At 39.0% G+C, this 20309-nt stretch overlaps 1 protein-coding gene across 2 annotated transcripts; it reads right to left on the reverse strand.

Moving 5' to 3' along the window:
* Positions 1-1636: 1636 nt before the first annotated feature.
* On the reverse strand, positions 1637-9579 carry BTF3 (basic transcription factor 3). Of its 2 annotated transcripts, none has more exons than XM_066241406.1 (6): positions 9426-9579; positions 8808-8876; positions 5292-5405; positions 4776-4977; positions 3139-3195; positions 1637-1940 (listed from the first exon to the last, which is right to left on the reverse strand). In XM_066241406.1, exons 2-6 carry the CDS (start codon positions 8874-8876, stop codon positions 1894-1896), a joined length of 489 nt encoding a protein of 162 aa, XP_066097503.1. In that variant the 5' UTR covers positions 9426-9579; the 3' UTR covers positions 1637-1893. The 2 variants fall into 2 exon arrangements, with proteins under 2 accessions (XP_066097503.1, XP_066097498.1); XM_066241401.1 differs by lacking the exon at positions 9426-9579 and adding an exon at positions 9188-9401.
* Between the last annotated feature and the right edge of the window lie 10730 nt (positions 9580-20309).

Genomic DNA, 20309 nt, shown 5'->3' on the forward strand with positions numbered 1-20309 from the left:
GTCTGGAAACATGTAATTCTGTCAATCGAGGCTTTGGAGTTCTTGGTACTGTAGCAATGTATAGAACTGCTACATGTACTTTAAGGAAAATAATACGTCAAGATATGCACATACTGTAGACACATATCCCACTGCGCCATCACAGGTCAGAGACAAGTACCTTTTGAAGGTACTGTAGCTGTATCTAAAAGCTAGTGGTCCGGCTATCGCAGGGGTTAGGTTCCAGAACCACCCAGCCCCCGCTGCGATAGGTGAAAATCCTCTTAGTGATTTTATAATTTTATTTATATATACAGAACACAGTGCTCTGGTTGGTCGCCTCCCATCCATCAGCCAATAAATAACTCGCGTGTACGATCTCATATGGGCAAACTAGTTCAAGCGGAAGCGGCTGTAGCTGCATTTTCCATACATGGGAGTCTTTTGTCTACTCATCTGCTGTACCCTAACGTATTTTGATTTCAATTTAAAACTTCTAATATTTTAATTAATATTTTTTAGTTTTCAATTTTTTAGGCTTAGAAAATGGTTATTTTACCACAAATATAATTAAAATATAATGCCTATATACCACAAAACCCCACAATATAGCAAAAAATCCACAATACAAAATTAGATATATACAATTTAAAAATTTGCAATACAGTGAGACCGCAAAAAGTGAACTGTGATATGGCGAGGGATGACTGTATCCAAAAATGCTGAGGTCATCAGTTCAAATCCCCAGGCTTGCCTGATCAAGGCACACAAGAGAAGCAGTTAGCCACACCTCTAACCTCTAAAATCAATATAATCTTTAAAAACATTTAAAAAGTACTTGTAAATTGGTATGAAGATTTAAAGTGAATTATAAAAATTTTAAATTATTTTTCATTGTTCAAGTAGAAACTAAGACAATTTTCTTCAATTGGCCCTAATGCAGATTACATGATTGTTTTAATTAACTTTTGCAAAATTGTTAAAATTTCAACATTACAATTGTTAATACAATTTTTAAAAAGTAGGCCTATTATTGAGAACTTCTGGAGTGATGAAATTCTTCCAGTACCCTGGTTATGGTGGCAATTATACACGTTGTGTGTTTAAATTCTTACACTGCATACGTCAGCATTACTGTAAATTTAAAAAGCAGTTTTTAAAAAAGTAGCCCTATTCATTTAATGTTATCAATTAAGGAAAAAGTCAAGGTGACATTTCTGCCACTATCCTACACAGAAGGGATGAACTACTTTCATTTTTTTGAAGTAATTTTTAGTTATGTCTACAAAATGGAACACCTAGTTACTACTTCATATATTGAAGATTAAATGAGAGAAAATATGTAAAGGCACTCAGAATTGCTTATAATATAGATGATAATTAAGAGGAAAAAACCTTTGCTCACCAATGAAGGAATATTCTCTTCTAGGTTTATAAGTCTACCCATCACATAAACCAGGAAAGCCCTGAGGGCTATTGGAGAAGTTTTCAAACATGAGAACTTTATACCACCTTTGTTATATTATACTATCATGTTAAATCTTTAATAAAATTTCATCAAAGATCATCTGTCTTATTACATGCCATGATTAGCTTTCTACAATAAACTGCTTTCTGTGTACAAACCAGTGTCACAATGAAATAAAAAATAAAACTATACTAGGCAAAGAACTTTATTAACCTTTGTTTCAAATTTTATTCCCAGGCTTCTTCAGCTTAATTAGCTGCAAAGAATGATTTAAGTATAAGCAAAAACTGAAAAGAGCTGCAGTGTCCAAGGCGCATAGGCTTAAAAATATTAAGAGATCTAGATTTTATCAGATCCATAAACAAAATTTGAAAAAGCAGTCATAATATAAAATAGCAGCTCCCAGTAACTTCTTCAAGTTTATCTTCTTCAGACATCGACTCAATTCAATTTGCTTCATTCTTGGAAGCCTCATCAAAATTCTCCACAAGATCTAGAAAAAAAAAAAAAGGTAGAAACTCAGAAAAAAGCCACCTCTACAAATACAGATCTTAAGAGAAAATAGGGAAATGCTCTCAAAATATATCCTACAGCTAAATCAGAATATAAATTTAAACACTTATTTCCAGAGAGACCACTACCCATCTGGCACATTTTGAAGTATGTTTTGACATATAATTAAAACAAGGAAAGTCATTAATTTGCCAGTGACATAAATATTGTGCTTAAAGAATATGTATAATCGCCCCATTCCTATCCCACACTAAGAGTTAAACTTAAGCAATACAATACATTAGTCAATGTGGGGAGCAGAATCAAAGAGAAGCATGACACACAATACTGAAGTTTCCCTGTATTCCTAAGAACACCTGTCCATGCAAAGCGGAATTACTATCGCTTCAGTGTCCAATTAATATTTGTTTTACCACACAAAAAATAATCCAAAAACAGCTGAGATACAAAAATGCCTTATGATTGCCAAAGGAGATTTTTTTACCGATTTTAGAATGGTTATACCCCAAGAGATCTGAATAACTTCTCCATGCTGTCTTACAAATTTTGGATCTCATAGTAGGAAACAAGGATCATTTGTGATCTGTCCATAGTTATTATATTTAGGTAATAATATACATACATGTTTATTCAATACTTAAGGTTCTATACCTCCAACTTCTTGGGATCCCAAACAGAAAAAGCCAAGTCCACAAACATACCTCCAGTGAAGTAACACTGCATTACTTTTCTCATTCTAAACCAGTGGTCCCCAACCCCTGGGCCATGAACCGGCACCGGTTCATGGGTCATTTGGTACCGGTCCGCAGAGAAAGAATAAATAACTTACATTATTTCCATTTTATTTATATTTAAGTCTGAATGATGTTTTATTTTAAAAAAATGACCAGATTCCCTGTTACATCCCTCTAAGACTCATTCTTGACGCTTGTCTCGGGTCACGTGATATTTATCCGCTCCACCCCAAAGGCTGGTCCGTGAAAATATTTTCTGACATTAAACCGGTCCGTGGCCCAAAAAAGGTTGGAGACCACTGGTTTAAGTGAATGAGATTCATGGCTCCTCTCCCTCTCTTTACTCTATACTTCCTCCCTCAAGGTAGTTTTTCCTATACAACAAAGACTCTTGACTCTCCCTTACTAAGGGTCTTCAGTTTAACCACAAGTGAAGGTTCCTACCTGGAACTTCATCATCATCATCCTCTCCAGTAGCCAGTGGTGCTTTTCCATCCACAGCTGTGAAAGGGAAATGGAAATGTTACTCACACATTTGTCTAGGTCTTCAATAAACACTAATCAAAAGAACAAATGAAAGGTTTATATTCATATGGTGACATTTGGGATTTCATCTCTAATACTAGCAGTAACACGATAGTCTATAAATGAGCTAGAACACTAGCAACAGCCAACAAACCAAATTCTACACCCTCCTTCATCCTTGGGCCCACCACAGACACTGAGGTAGTATGAGATTATTAGGGAGCCACCAGTGTACAAGTAAACCTACACACCAAATTATGGTAAGACTTATTTTGGAAGGTAAATTAGGAGGCCATTTTCTCATGTTTTGCATGGCATAAGGGAAATGCTCAACAAACCTTTACAAAATGAAAATAAAACGATCAAAAAATTAAGCATCTTTGAGAGGTAAGCATTCAGTTTCCTTTTATTACACAAGAAAGGGAACTAAACTTGAGAGTTGGGACTTCACAGTCCTCTAGCCCCATATTCTTTTCAGTGGGCTGCTTCAAATGCCTATTTCAGCTCCAAAACCCTAAGACGACTTTCTAGGAACTCTATGCCTCTCCATGTAACAAAAAAATTAACTGAAGCAGTGAGTGAATGCCTAGAAAAACATGGACCACTAAATAAGACTATATAATTTTTGCTTCTGTATTCCTATTCTTAAAAATGTTAATCAGAGGACTTCAGCATAAAGTAGCCACACCCCTGATGTACAGTTAACTCAACTACATGATTTTCTGCCCTGAACAAAATCTTTATCATACTATAATTTAACACACTAGAATAGTGGCAGGCCAAATCTTAAAGATTAGTGGTAGTATCAATATAGATACAATAGAAGAAAACTGATAATTTATAATATATTAATTAATTTTAAACTTCCAGTTATTAAAAAAACCCACAAAATTAACATTTTCATCATTTCCAGTTAATCAAAGGAAACATTTTAAAGTCTCTCTTCCAAAGCAAGAAAGCTAGTAGGAAACAAACATGTATACTAATCACAGCATACCAAATTATTGCATACACTAAGAATACCCAGTTAAAATTACTGTAAAAATTGGGTTTTGGCCCTGGCCGGTTGGCTCAGCGGTAGAGCGTCAGCCTGGCGTGCGGGGGACCCAGGTTCTATTCCCGGCCAGGGCACATAGGAGAAGCGCCCATTTGCTTCTCCACCCACCCCCCTCCTTCATCTCTGTCTCTCTCTTCCCCTCCCGCAGCCAAGGCTCCATTGGAGCAAGGATGGCCCGGGCGCTGGGGATGGCTCCTTGGCCTCTGCCCCAGGCGCTAGAGTGGCTCTGGTCGTGGCAGAGCGATGCCCCGGAGGGGCAGAACATCGCCCCCTGGTGGTCGTGCCGGGTGGATCCCGGTCCGGCGCATGCGAGAGTCTGTCTGACTGTCTCTCCCCGTTTCCAGCTTCAGAAAAAAATACCAAAAAAAAAAAAAAAAAAAAAAAAAAAGGTTTTTTTTAGAGAATAGGTTGCATTGCCAAATTTTAAGTCATTTATATCCACTTTGTACCCTGAGATCTTAGAAATCTATTAAAAAATAGTAACCCATGCAAAACTCACATTGTTTGGGCAGAGCTTCAGCCAGTCTCCTTAAACTAGTCAGACTGTCTGCACCAAGCTGGTTTAAGATGCTGGGTAGCATTTCTGTCAGCTGCTTTGTCTCAGCATGGCCTGTAATGGTGAAAGTGTTCGCTGCCAGAGATGCCTGAACTTTAGGGTTGTTAAAGTGGATCACTGTTCCTTGGTTTGTGAACATATTTACCTATAAAGAAAAACAAATTTAATTAGCAATGCCCACCAAAACCCCTTTAAAACTAAACATTTTATTAAGCATAAATTGAACTCTGGCTAACTAATCTAGTAGTCACTGTGTAGCACAGATAGAATGGAAAGTGCAATCTAAGGGCTTTCAAGCTTATCTCCCTCATAATCATTTACAGAGTAGAAACATTTTAGAGGAATATAAAATATTCTGTTGCAAGTACTGTAGAGTCAAAATATCATTTAATGTATGGACATTAAAGCTTTATTCAGACAAAATCTTGTTTTTATTAAGAAATAAAACTTGACACTTACCTCTTCAATACCAGAGATATTGTTTACCCCCAACTTCTTTAAGGAGAACTGAAGTTTTTTATCATCTGCTGTAGCTGTTCTGTGAACCACCTTCTTCTTTCTACGAGCAGTTCCCTAAAGTGGGGGAAAAGGAAAGAACACAGAACACATTTATACCATAACAGACCTCTTCCAATAAAAACAATTTCAAATTCCTTTTTGACTTTCAGATCTCTATAAGAAAACTACCATGACCACAAACTTTTATGCAGTGAGTAGGAAGGTTAATGCAAAGATAGAAGTCAAAAGAAAAGGAAAAGAAATATCTGCAAATACTTAATAATTTCTAAGATTCTAGTTTTTTTAAATATAAATGATCTTCAATCCAAAGTCCTACTTTTTATATTATCTGCCTAAAGTGATCAAAGAGGTAGCATATGTCAACATAAATTACACCTCCTTTAGAAGCTCAATATCCAAAACTACTAACCGTTTGTTTTTACATTAAAGAAAAATCAACATCCATTAATAGTCATATGCAAGACAGTATATGACCCAATCAAATCTGTCTGTACACACTTCTTATAGCACCCAAGAGTAAAATCTGAAATTCTTATCTTAACCATGATCTGTCTTGCCTGTGCTATGCCACTCTTGACCCTCACATCTCCTACTACACACATAAACTCATCTTCACCAAATAAGCCTCTTCACTGTTACTTAAATAGTCCAAACAAGAGCTTTTGGACATACTTCCCTATTCTTCCCTAGTATGCATGGCTCTCTCCCTAACTATAGATCTGTGCTCTTATGCCACCATATCAAGAGTGGCTTTTTCCAATGACCCCAATATCAAATAGCAACTTCCACACTCACCATTTTCCATCTATCCAGATTTAATACTCTTTATAATACCTATTACTGATGGAGATAAGTATATTTTACTGTCTGTCTCCCCTCATTAGACTGTAACTCCTTGGGGGCTTCTATCTACTGCCATAAAACTCAGTATCTACGATAGCATCTGGCTCACTGAATACTCAATACTCAATAACTTGATGAGTGAATGAATACAGGCTTCAGGAAAACTTGTGGTCTCTTGCACTTACATGCCAAGTCTCCAATCTCCCCTTTCTCTAAAATTTCCTATAAATTTCCAAAACCAGGCAAATATGACCACCCATATTCTGCTTAATTACACTCAATAGACTCTCATATTGGCTAAGCCCTTTACATTGTACACAGCAGGGGTCCCCAAACTTTTTACACAGGGGGCCAGTTCACTGTCCCTCAGACCATTGGAGGGCTGGACTATAAAAAAAACTATGAACAAGTCCCTATGCACACTGCACATATCTTATTTTAAAGTAAAAAAACAAAACGGGAACAAATACAATATTTAAAATAAAGAACAAGTAAATTTAAATCAAGAAACTGACCAGTATTTCAATGGGAACTATGGGCCTGCTTTTGACTAATGAGATGGTCAATGTGCTCCTTTCATTGACCACCAATGAAAGAGGTCCCTCTTCCAGAAGTGCAGCGGGGCCGGATAAATGGCCTCAGGGGGCCACAGTTTGGGGACCCCTGGTACACAGGCTCTTCTTGGAAAGACTACCATGCACCTGCTTCACTGTCCCCAACCTCCATACCAATTCTGATCATCCTTTAGAATCCTGTTCAAGCCATTATCTCTTCTGTGTTTTGCCTAAACTCGACAATTAACACCCTGAACCAGCCAAGTCATTTTCAGCTCTATATTTTGTATATTATACTGTACAGTGAAAAAAGATTTTAATAAAAGATTTCTACCTCCCCTACTAGCCTAAAAGTATCCTCTGGATACTTTAAAGTTTAAACTACCTAAATTTTTTATTCTCATGATCCAGCATAGTAAAAGCTAAATAAATAATAGTTTAACTGAAAAAAAAAAAAATCAATAGTTACACAGAATACTGGTAACCCCCCCCAAAGAAACCTTTAAAAATAATGATCTTGAAGAGACCATGTATACTTGGTTTTCAGAGAATCCTCTCCCAAAGACATTCTAAAACACTACTAAAGATTCTAAAAACAAAACCAGCACACCTTCTAGTTTTCATACACTTTACATATATAGGGTTCAATTTTCTCTGAAATAAGTTAATATCAATGGTCTTGATCAGACACCAAAATAGAGCTTTTATAACACTTATCTAGAAGTATCTACATTTGTAATTTCCTCTAAGGCAAAACTAACTCACCTAATTTCACATTATGGTCACAGAAATACTTCCTCTATTAACTAATTACTCCTTCTGAAACCTAGTCCAAAAGGCATGATTATTAAAAACACCAGTATTAAGAGCATCCAAACACTGACCCACAAAGAATATGATGAGTATTTTCTGGCACTTGAAGGTCACACCTTGCTTGTAACAATTACTAAAAAGGACAAGAAAACACCTACTAATAGACAAGTGCTGATCTTAACTACTGCTAGCTTTAGGGGGATAAAAATACATACACTGCAGGAGAAGTCCAGGACCTAACAGATGTACATCTCAGTATTTAGGTCTAAGTGCAACTTCAGGCTATTTCATGGTAGACTGACTCTACTTGAAGGCAAATGCTTAAAGTTGGGGATAACTAATAGAAAATAAACTTGTAGTATGGAAGCTTTTACCATACAAGTGAATGAACACAAGTTTTCCCAAACGAAGACATACTCTGTTCCAACAGGCTATACCACACCTTGTTAAATACTAGGAATGTGCTAACAATGCAAAATATAACCAGGTAGACTTCAGTCTGGAGTGGACTTCCAATTTATGTATATCACTTAAAGAACAATCTAAATTAAAAAAAAAAAAAATCTCCTAGAAAGGACTCAGTATCCATCAGGAAACACCTATCAACCAAAAACTGATCATTAAAAAACCCCAGTCAAACTCTCATCCATCAGTTTTGGCGTATTTGCAAAGTTAAAATCCACTTAGGTAATATTTTCAAATCCATAGTCACTGCTCTTAATTTCCAAAATGTATTCATAACATCTTCAAATATCCTAGGAAATATACATTGCATTGGATTGCAATAGCTAAGGAAGCCTCACAGAAAGGTCTTAATTTACAAAGACACCAACTTCTCACCATTAAGCTGACTGTATACAACTTAGGCCGAAACATACCAGAGGTATGATGGCCACAATGATAAGTAACTGAAATGATACATTTTCTTACCAATAACATTAGGAAACACTTTTGACCTACTTAAAAACATTGTAACACTGGAAAGTATATTTACATAAAAACAATGTAGTTTAAGTACTCTTTCATCTCTACTAACTTGCTTTTTTCTTTGAGTAGACGACCGGCAGGATTCGCCGATACTCTATTGTGTATCTAATTTAATTCGCCGTCGCCTCCCCCAGTTCGCTAGCTCCGTGAAATGCCCTCCGCAGACAAAGTGACGCGCCATAGAGAGCAGCGACGCCAAAGCAAAAAACCTAAAGCTTAACACTTAAAAAAAAAAACCCAAAAAACTATTAAAACTTACTTTCCCACCAATGCGCACTTGTGCCTGCAGTTTGGCCAGTTTCTCTTGGTTCATGATAGTTTCTTTCATCTAGAAAAACAGGAAACCTTCAGCGAGGCCAGGTCCAGTTCACTCGGGCATTCCACGCTCGTGACTTCCCAACACACAGCAGCAGAACAAACGTCCTACACAGGCCGCGGCCTGCATCCCAAACCCACCCTGCAAAGCTCCCCATTTCACCTTCCTGCCCGCCCCCCAATACTCCCCCCTTTTTACAGGTGCGGGGAGTGGGCTCTAAACCACGCCCGGTCAGCACCCCCCACCCCGGCCCTGGCCCGGCCTCGGCTTCGGCCTAGCCAGGGCCCGCCCGGCCCGGCCACTCTCCGAAAGCCTCGCGGTACCTGAGGCTCCGGTCCTCGGGTCCCGCCGCGAGGTGGAGGAAGAGACGGCGTCGCCTCGCCCCCAGGGCAGCCGCCCGTGGCTCGACCTCGACCCCGAGAGTCAGCCTGAGCGGGTGCGCCTGTCCGTCGCATCGCCTTCCTCTCCTCAGCCCTGACCCTCCCTGTCTCGCTCCTTCCGGGCACTTCCCGCCCCCGTTCCCGTCCTCCTCCCACGCTGGCGTCCACAGCCTTTTTGTACCTTGTTGGAGAGGAAACGGGGCCGTGCGGGGGACTAGGGTTGGCGCTCAGGGGGTCTTGGGCAGACCAGCTGAGAATAAACTCACACGCGCGGGGACGCAAGATGGCAGCTAGAGGGAGGCCGGAAGTGACGCAAGGCTACTTCCTCGAAAAGTCAGGAAACGGACTTCGCCGCGAGCCCAGTGCTTTGCTGCGCAAGCGCGGCCCCTGGACGCGCGGTTTGTGAAGGTCCCGAGTGGAAGTCCTTTCCTTATCACCCAGCGCTGGCCGGGTGGGGATCACATCAAACACTGGGCAGGAGGCACCGCAAGTAGCCCCGGGGAATGCCGTAGTAGAGGCTCAGAGAGCACAGCTCCTTGCACAGTTAGGGTTGAATAAGTCGGCCCTGTCTCCCGCGAGCTGTGAGCTCCAAGTTCTTTCCTCAGAAGAGGGCGTTCAGGTTTGCGGAAACGCTTGGAGCTCTCAGCGTGTGCTCATCTTTTCATCTGCTCATGGCTCGCTGGGTGACATAGATTGGAGCGATCTGAATGTTTTGAAAGTTACCCTTTGACCCGAATGAGCCTTTACCAAACTTTGTCAAAAACAATGAAGCTAAGTTTTTTTTTTCTAAGGTTAAGTGGTTTGGAATGTTGCAGGACCGTGATTCAGAATCTCTGGGGAGCGTGTTCGGAAAGCGATTTCCTCGGACTGGAAATGGGCCCGGGTAATCCGCAGTTCAGCAAGGGCTGATCACCTTACCCTTGCATGTGATTACTTTACTTCTCTTGTCTATAACAGACAAAATGTTGATTCTGTATCAGTTGGCATGGATTTGACAAATAGCGAGTCACAACTGAATGAATTTTGCCTTAACTACAGTAGTAAGTCAATCAAAAAAGAATTTGTACCTGGACTGTTTTGGAGAGGCTAAACTGGTGTGAGTTGAATTTTTTTTTTAAACGTTAGGACATGGATTAAGACAATCAACATTAAAGACAGATATTAAGAATGGAAATTTAAGCCCTGGTCAGTTTGCTCAGTGGTAGAGCCTTGCAGGCATGTGGATGCCCCGAGGTCGATTACAGGTCAGGGCACAGAGGAGAAGCGACCATCTACTTCTCCACCCCTCCCCCTCTCACTTCTCTCTCTCTTTCTCTCTTCTCCTCTTCCCCTCCTGCAATGATGGCTCCACTGGAGTGAGTTGGCCCTGGGGATCACTAGGGATGGCTCTAAGAAGAACTTGATTGCTGAGTCACCGAGCAACACCCCAGATGGGCAGAGCATCGCCTTCTAGCGGGCTTGCCCCGTGGATGCTGGTCAGGGTGCATATGAGAATGTCTCTGCCTCCCCTCCTCTCACTGAATAAAGAAAAAAAAAAAAAAAAAAGGAAATTTAGCCTGACCAGGTGGGGCAGTGGATGGCCTGGGATGCTGAGGACCCAGGTTTGAAACCCCATGTCACAGGCTTGACTGCGGATTCACCAGCTTCAGCACAGGGTCACTGGCTTGCCTGGAGCCTCCTGGTTGTATGATGAGAAAGCAATCAGTGAACACCTAAGGTGCTGCAACTATGAGTTGATGCTTCTCATTTATGTCCCTCCCTCTCTCTCTTTTTCTCTTGCAAAAAAAAAAAAAAAAAAAAAAGACTGGAAATTTAAATCAAAATGCTGATCTAATCAGCCTTTTTTGTGATCTTAGCTATGAAAAAAGCCTTTGAAAAAAAATGAGCTCGAAATCTTAGAGAAAATACAATTTAGCAAGAAAACATGAAGGTGCAGATTCCTCTACAACGAAGATTAACATTTTGTTTTTGAACAGTTTACACATTTAAACTTGTATAAATTGTGTCTCTAAGAAAATAATTTCTGAGTACATTTTAAAGATAATTGTAACGGTTGATATTTTCTCAGAAAATAATATTGCTTGTATTATTAAATATGAGTCAAGTTTAGCACAGGAGAGGGAATTTGTACTGTTAAGCTATGTGGGTCACTTTCCTCACAATAAAAGTCAAAATGACTGTTTCAACACAATTCAGTGCTATACAGATGTTACAAACTGTATAGAAAGACTCCTCTTTTTGAAACTTTATCTTTGTTCAGGAACAGTTTTTTCCCCTTCATGTTATACTGTGTACATCTGAAGCATTCTCCTAGTCATGTGATGTTTTCTGAATATTTACATAAATACAAGATTCTGATTCACTATTTATATGCTTGTTTTCAGGAAATATTCCAGGTTATTTTTTATTTTCCTTTATTTTCCACTTTTCTTTATTGTTCCTTTGTAATTTTTAAGTCTCGCACCATGTTGAAAATCATGAACAGCCTGACCAGGAGGTGGCACAGTGAATAGAGTGTTGGACTGGGACACAGAGGACCCAGGTTCGAGACCCCGAGGTTGCCAGCTTGAGTGCGGGCTCATCTGGTTTGAGCAAGGCTCACCAGCTTGAGCCCAAGGTCACTGGCTCGAGCAAGGGGTTACTCGGTCTGCTGTAGCCCCCAGTCAAAGCACATATGAGAGATCAATCAATGAACAACTAAGGAGCTGCAACAAAGAATTGATGTTTCTCATCTCTCTCCTTTCCTGTCTGTCTGTCTCTATCTGTCCCTCTGTCTGACTCTGTCTCTGCCACAAAAAAAAAAATCATGAACATTTCTCTAATAGTAAAAAATATTTTTGATTTTTGGTTTCTTCAGCTGCTTCTGCTTATTAGTGAGTGTTAATTTTATTAGTAAAATTATGCTTCTGCTAATATTTATATACTCATTTTTTAAAAAGTAACAAAAGATTATTTTACTCTAAAAATAGTCACTAAGTTGCTGTCTTAGCTCAGGGTTGGCAAAGAGTAATTTCCATGCTACCATTTCCTGTGTGCTTCTGTGCTATGGCAAATAGGGATAACTGGCCCACACTTTCCAGCTGAGCTTGAATAAGTCAAAGAATCATTTACTCAGCACTCAAAGTGGCCTCTGTCAATAGAGTAGGCAAGAAACAGGAAACCTGTTTTCCCTCCTTGGTTTATAGTTATGGTCTAATCAAAGTCCATAAATTGTCTTCATGTCTCAGTTGGACTTGAGTCTGCTTCAGCAAGAGCTAACATATTTACTTTATATTATGTTTATTTTTTAAAAGCCCCATTCTGACCCACAAGAGGTTTTGGAAATCACTGAGGATAAATATTACCATGCTTTTAGTTGCTTCATAAGTGGCTCTTGACTGATGGCCACAAGGGACTTTTGTGGGTTTGTTTCTAAACCTTCTTAAACTTGTCTTGCATCCCACCTTGTTCAAGTTAATATCTAGACTACATTTAGCTTTCTGTTTAAATGTCTTAGGAAAACCTTTGCTGACACCCTCAAACTCATTAAGTTATAATTATTTTAGTTATTTTTGGTTGTGGTATTTTGTTAAATGCAAAAGGACAGATTGATCATTTTATTGAATTAATGGAGACTTGAAGTAGGAGTATTAATAACAATTTCCCACTTGGTTAATATAGAGTGTAGGCTCTTTGGTTGTTGGGTTCTCAGAAATCTTATGAAATAGGGACTCCCAGATTACTGGTGAGGGAACAGACATTTTGAGTTAAATCTGTCAAAATAGGCAGCACTTCATCCACCCTCCACCAATTCTATTCATCTGTATGTATCTGAACCTATAAACATCGACTTCACTCCTATTATACATGGAAGAAATATTTCCTCTACTTGCACTTTTATTTCATTCAGGACTTTGATTTCTCTATTACTGTTATCTTCCTGTATCTCTATTTCCCCCCTTTAACTAGATCATTCTACCAGTACAATAATATGCTTTGTATCAGGTACTTGAAAAGAGAACAAAAAACTTCTTTTGACCTCTTTTCTCCAGCTACTACTTAATTTTTGTGCTCCCCTGTATAGCAAAATTTCTTCTCCAAACAATTGTCTAAACCTTCCTCTTGACAAATCCAAAAGATAAATTCGCTTCTCTTTTTAGCCTTTAGGTCACATTTGGCACATTTGAACACTTCTGTATCTTTGAAACATTTTCTTGTCTGGGCTTCCAGAGTATCTTACTTCCTGCTTCCTCTTAACTATGTTATATTCTCAGTCTACTTTATCTTTTTCTCTGACTTCTAAATATCAGAGTTGCTCACATTTTAGCCCCATTTTCTTTCCTGTCTGTACTCTCTCTAAATGGTTTTATCCAATCCCATGGCTTTAAATGTTACCTTTACATTGATGAGTCCCAAATTTATAATTCCAACCCTAACTTTTTGAACACTAGACTGAATATTCTTTTTATGTTATAATAGAAAACTTCAGGCACACAAAAGTAAAAATGTAATGAACCTACATAAGCCCATCACGCAGCATCATCAATTATTAAATTAATATGTAATTTCAGTATTTTTAATATATGGTAGGGTGAATACATTTTTTTCCCTTTTTTGGTGACAGAGATAGAGAAGACAGAGAGAGAGAGACAGACAGGGACAGACAGACAGGAAGGGAAAAAGATGAGAAACATCAATTCTTTATTGTGGCTTCTTAATTCTTCATTGATTGCTTTCTCATATGTGCATTGACCAGGGGGTTCCAGCTGAGCCAGCCTCCCCTTGCTCAAGCCAGTGACCTTGGGCTCAAGCTGGTGAGCCTTGCTCAACCAGATGAGCCCACACTCAAGCTGGCAACCTCGGAGTCTCGAACCTGGGTACTCCACATCCCAGCCCTATGCTCTATTCACTGCGCCGCCGCCTGGTCAGGCAATTTTGTCTCTTTTGAAAGGAAAAGGAAGTTCTTCAGATAACCTTTATTCTATAGTTAAAACTAAATGACCCAGTCGTCTTTGCAAGCCAGAAAGCTTCTACATTCTTCTCCCTCCTTTCTCTAAAGAAAGGACAGGCAAGAAGCCTGACTTTTCCTCCTAAAATTTTAATATTAATTTTTGCAATTCTTTGGTACCTTACCACAAGTGAACCTGTTTTCTCACCTAAAAATTGGGTTCCCAAACTTTTGATGTGTATCTCAATGACCTAGAGTCCCACGCTCACTGAAACAGCCTAAGGCTGGGCCTAGCTATCATATTTTTACCAAGTTTCCCCAGAGATTGTTAGACACCCAACTCAGAACTGTTGTCTAAATATACTTTTATGACTTGATTGGTCAATTCATGCATTTATTTATTTATTCATGTATGCAGAAATAAACATGCACTGAGTGTCTGGGAACGGTCATAAAGCTCTGAGGTCTCAGAAAGGAAAGACCTAGCCCAGCCCTAAAGTTCTCTGTGGAGAAGACAGACAGCTGCTAAATGCGATACAGTGTTACACACTCTAATACAGGCAGGTGAGATACTGAGAAAGCACAAGGAAAGGCATTCCCACTTCTGCTCAAAGAGCACATCAAGGAAGATTTTCCTGGCTCTCGAAGCGCTAGAGGAATCAGCCATATGAGAAAAAGAGGAGACTATTTTGGGCACAGAAGAATAAGGAGGCATGAAACTACAAGTAGTTTGAGACAGCTAGAGTGAGTAGTATTTCCTGAAGGCTAAGACCCGTCACACAATACTCAGATTTAGGTAGTGCACACTCACGTAAGTCATTGTATAGTAATAGAATTATACTCTTTGCAATTTTTTTTCACATCTCCTTTTGTACAGAGAAAGTATATATAAATATTTTGGGTTCCAGTGTGTAACACCTTTGAAATATTTGCTAATCTTTTAAGTGTAGGTTTAAACTCAGAGCTTTAGCTGACAGCATTTTTACTTTATGGCAGTTGAAATCAACTTGCTATTTTTGTTAGAGATACAAAGTTTTTCCTTTATAAAATACTTTATTTGAATAATTAAAATTGATCTATTTAAAAAATATTAAGTAGATCATTCTGGTATACCAAAAATTATGAAGAAGGTGTTTGAATAACTGACTTTTTGAAGGCTTGATGGAGATAAGTGGCAGGAAATAAGGCTACAAAGACAGAGGAGTAATTATGGGGACCCTGGAAACAGGGCCTAGACCTGAATTTTACTATTAAGTGAATGAGGGAGTCCAGAAGAGTGTTAAGAGGATCAAACTTGGAAACATCTACAAACAATAGTGGAGGAGCTGGATCAGGGTGGGATGGGATGGGTTAGAGGGAATTCTCTGAAGATTGGCTATAGACAGTCCAAAGCTGTTCTTCTGGATGGATTTGGTAAACCCATTAAATCAATGGAGACTTCTGAAGGAGGTGAAATTGATCACTTTAAGAGCCTTCAGCCCAGTTTGACTGATACTGTAGTTTCAGTATGAACAGAATAGCTAGTTTAGACAATAAAGCATGATAGTTCTACAGATTATTAGTTACAGAAGTAATATTCCGTGCTAAAATTTCATAAGAAGTTTGAGATATAACAAAATTACAGCTGGTTTATGATAATTGGTACCCAAAATACATACCAATAAAAGACAAAACAAAACTCCTTTCTTCCATGTAATTTAAGTGAAATACTTCATACTACTCCTCAAGTCCCCTAAATCTGGATGCTCAACTGTTGCCGGTCATTGTTCCCCCATTGAGACTGGGCCAGGAGTGACTGCCAGCTTTTTTTAAAACAGTGACCATACTTGGTTGTAGAACCAGATGCCAGACATCTGTCTTCTAGCAACTAAGATCAAAATGAAACCCTACTCAGCCCTGGCTGGTTGGCTCAGCGGTAGAGCGTCGACCTAGCGTGCGGAGGACCCGGGTTCGATTCCCGGCCAGGGCACACAGGAGAAGCGCCCATTTGCTTCTCCACCCCTCCGCCGCGCTTTCCTCTCTGTCTCTCCCTTCCCCTCCCGCAGCCAAGGCTCCATTGGAGCAAAGATGGCCCGGGCGCTGGGGATGGCTCTGTGGCCTCTGCCTCAGGCGCTAGAGTGGCTCTGGTCGCAACATGGCGACGTCCAGGATGGGCAGAGCATCGCACCTGGTGGGCAGAGCGTCGCCCCTGGTGGGCGTGCCGGGTGGATCCCGGTCGGGCGCATGCGAGAGTCTGTCTGACTGTCTCTCCCTGTTTCCAGCTTCAGAAAAATGAAAAAAAAAAAAATGAAGCCCTACTCACTAGATATTTAACATATAACATAGAACCTAAACAAAAACTGCCTCAGTTAGAAGACTTCCTTTCCTACTTTTTCAACAGCTATGAAGATATAGGCATTTGCAATGTGGCCTTTTGTTCTTTACTTTGTCTTTTTTTTTTTTTAATGTCGGACTGGCTTATTTTTTCAAATGCCTTTTTAGATTCTCCTCTTCTTGACTTGAGACTTTCTATAGGACCTTCTGCTTTTCTCTCTTTCCTCCAGAGAATCCAGCCATTGGTTGAGCCTCCACAGTTGAATTTCTGCTGACTTCTAAATTTGTATTGCAATCCTTGGCCCCTCGTTCCCAGGCCTGAATCTTCATATGTCTCCTAAATCTCTATCTTTGGATGTCCTCAACTTTAGTGTATCCTAACCTAAATCTTCCTAGTGAGTTAAATCTCCTCAGTCATCCCATTTTGACTATCAATTACTGAAGCTGATAAATTATATATCTCTTTTAGGAGAAAACATTTGGCAGCAGGGTAAAAAAAATCTAGAATTCACTGAATTTCCAATTATTGAGTACAGGGCTATTAAATAGAATACTCAGGAGAATACTGAACAGCTTTAGCTGCTGGTGATGCACTGATTAGAACCTTACAAATTCTGTACTGTATTAGCCAATATACTTACTATAGGTCAATTTAAAATATATTTTTGAAAGATAGTTTATAATACAGTTATCTAAGTCTATCTAACATCTGTCTGTCATAAATTAGCAATAGGCATTTTTCATGAAGGTCAGAGTGGAATTTCATTAAGTATAGATTCATGTTTGTTGCCTTTCAGTATGTAGTACCCTAATAATACATACTTGATAAATGAGCTGATATTGATAGAATGTCACATAGATATGTTAAACAAATTCTTTCACAGCTGAAAGTTTTTCTGAAAGAAAGGTTTTATTGAGCCAGTGTTAGCCAGAAAAGGGGCCAGGTCCTGGAGGATGAAGTCTAAACTGCCAGCAGCATGGCTAGGTGGAAAAGACGAGCATGTCTGCTGTCCTAGAGCTGACAGGCACTTTTATACATTATACAAATATAAGTTGTTTGAAAGAATTTACATTGGCTACAGATAAATGGAGCAGGAAAAGATGGAGCAGGGGGAAGTTCTATAATAGGTACATAATCTATAAATAAATATTTACTGCTTTCGATTGGTTACAAACAGCAGCTGAAAGCTCTTGCATATGCAGGATGCAATGGTGTTTAGTGGTCAGCCAGTTGATGTCTGGAGGTTGATTCAAAGGCTCCAACATACATTCAGGAGTGTGAACAGTGTTTTCTTAGTTGGCCCACAGTTATTAACTTATTAAGTATTCTTGGTTGCTAATTACAGAGACTCATCTCCAGTTGGATTAAGTACACCAGGAAGTCCAGGGGTTCAGATATCTTCAAGCATGACTAGATCTAGTTCTCAATGATATCACTGAATACTAGTCTCTCTCTGTTCTGGTTCCCTGGCTCTGCTTTCTGCTCTTGGTTTATTTTGTTTTATTAATTGAATTTATTGGGGTAACAATTGTTTAATAAAGTTAATGTAGGCTTCAGGTGTAAACTTCTACAATATATCATGTTCACCACCCCAAGTCAAGTCTCCTTCCATCACCATTTATCCCCCCTTTACCCTCTCTTACTTCTTCCCACCCCCTTTACCTCTGGTAATCACAATGTTGTTGTCTGTGTCTGAGTTTTTAAATTTTTTGCTTAATTTCTTCACCTTTCTCACCCAGCCCTGCAAGCCCCCTCCCCACTGACAGCTGTCAGGCTGCTCTCTATGAGTCTGTTTCTATTCTGTTCGTTAGTTTATTTTGTTCATTAGATTCCACATGTGAGTGAAATCATATGGTACTTGTCTTTCTCTGCCTGGCTTATTTCAATTAGCATAATGCTGTCCAGCTCTATTCACATTGTTGCAAAGGGTAAAATTTCCTTCTTTTTTACAGCTGAATAATACTCTATTGCATAAATGTACCACCACTTTTTTATCCACCCACCTACTGATGGACACTTGGGCTGCTTCCAAATGTTGGCTATTATAAATAATGCTGCAGTGACCATAGGGGTGCACATATTTTTTTGAATTAGTGTTTCAGGTTTCTTCAGATATATTTCCAGAAGTGGAACTGCTGGATCATAAGGCAGTTCCATTTAAAAATTTTTTTTGACAGAGACCGAGAGAGAGAGACAATGAGAGGGACAGATAGGGGGACAGACAGACAGAAAGGAAGAGAGATAAGAAGCATCAATTTTTTAAATAAATTTTTATTAATTTTAATGGGGTGACATCAATAAATCAGAGTACATATGTTCAAAGAAAACATGTCCAGGTTATCTTATCATTCAATTATGTTGAATACCCATCATCCAAACTCAGATTGTGCTCCATCATCTTCTATGTAGTTTTCTTTGTGCCCCTTCTCCTCTCCCTCCTCCCCCCACCCCCTGTAACCACCACACTCTTGTCCATGTCTCTTAGTCTCGTTTTTATGTTCCACCAATGTATGGAATCATGAACTTCTTAGTTTTTCTGATTTACTTATTTCACTCCGTATAATGTTACCAAGATCCAACCATTTTGTTGTAAATGATCCGATGTCATCATTTCTTATGGCTAAGTAGTATTCCATAGTGTATATGTGCCACATCTTCTTTATCCAGTCTTCTATTGAAGGGCTTTTTGGTTGTTTCCATGTCTTGGCCACTGTGAACAATGCTGCAATGAACATGGGGCTACATGTGTCTTTACATATCAATGTCTCTGAGTTTTGGAGGTATATACCCAGTAGAGGGATTGCTGGGTCATAAGGTAGTTCTATTTTCAGTTTTTTGAGGAACCACCATACTTTCTTCCATAATGGTTGTACTACTTTACATTCCCACCAACAGTGGATGAGGGTTCCTTTTTCTCCACAGCCTCTCCAACACTTGCTATTACCTGTTTTGTTGATAATAGCTAATCTAACAGGTGTGAGGTGGTATCTCATTGCAGTTTTGATTTGCATTTCTCTAATAATTAATGAAGATGAGTATCTTTTCATATATCTATTGGCCATTTGTATTTCTTCCTGGGAAAAGTGTCATTCATGTCCTCTTCCCATTTTTTTATTGGATTGTTTGTTTGTTGTTGAGTTTTATGAGTTCTTTGTATATTTTGGATATTAGGCCCTTATCTGAGCTGTTGTTTGAAAATATCATTTCCCATTTAGTTGGCTGTCTGTTTATATTGTTGTCAGTTTCTCTTGCTGAGCAAAAACTTCTTAGTCTGATGTAGTCCCATTCATTTATCTTTGCCTTCACTTCTCTTTCCTTTGGAGTCAAATTCATAAAATGCTTTTTAAAACCAAGGTCCATGAGTTTAGTACCTATGTTTTCTTCTATGTACTTTACTGTTTCTAGTCTTATATTTAGGTCTTTGATCTATTTTGAATTAATTTTAGTACAAAGGGACAAATTGTAGTCGAGTGTCATTCTTTTGCATGTGGCTTTCCAGTTTTTCCAGCACATTTGTTGAAGAGGCTTTCTTTTCTCCATTGTGTGTTGTTGGCCCCTTTATCAAAAATTATTTGACCATATATATGTGGTTTGATTTCTGGACTTTCTATTCTGTTCCATTGTTCTGAGTGTCTATTTTTCTGCCAATACCATGCTGTTTTGATTGTCGTGGCTCTATAATATAGTTTGAAGTCAGGTATTGTAATGCCCTCATCTTCATTCTTTTTCCTTAGGATTGCTTTGGCTATTCAGGATTTTTTGTAGTTCCATATAAATCTGATGATTTTTTGATCAATTTCTTTAAAAAAATGTCATTGGAATTT

Source organism: Saccopteryx bilineata, chromosome 1, assembly GCF_036850765.1.
Source record: "Saccopteryx bilineata isolate mSacBil1 chromosome 1, mSacBil1_pri_phased_curated, whole genome shotgun sequence".
Taxonomy (NCBI): Eukaryota; Metazoa; Chordata; class Mammalia; order Chiroptera; family Emballonuridae; genus Saccopteryx; species Saccopteryx bilineata.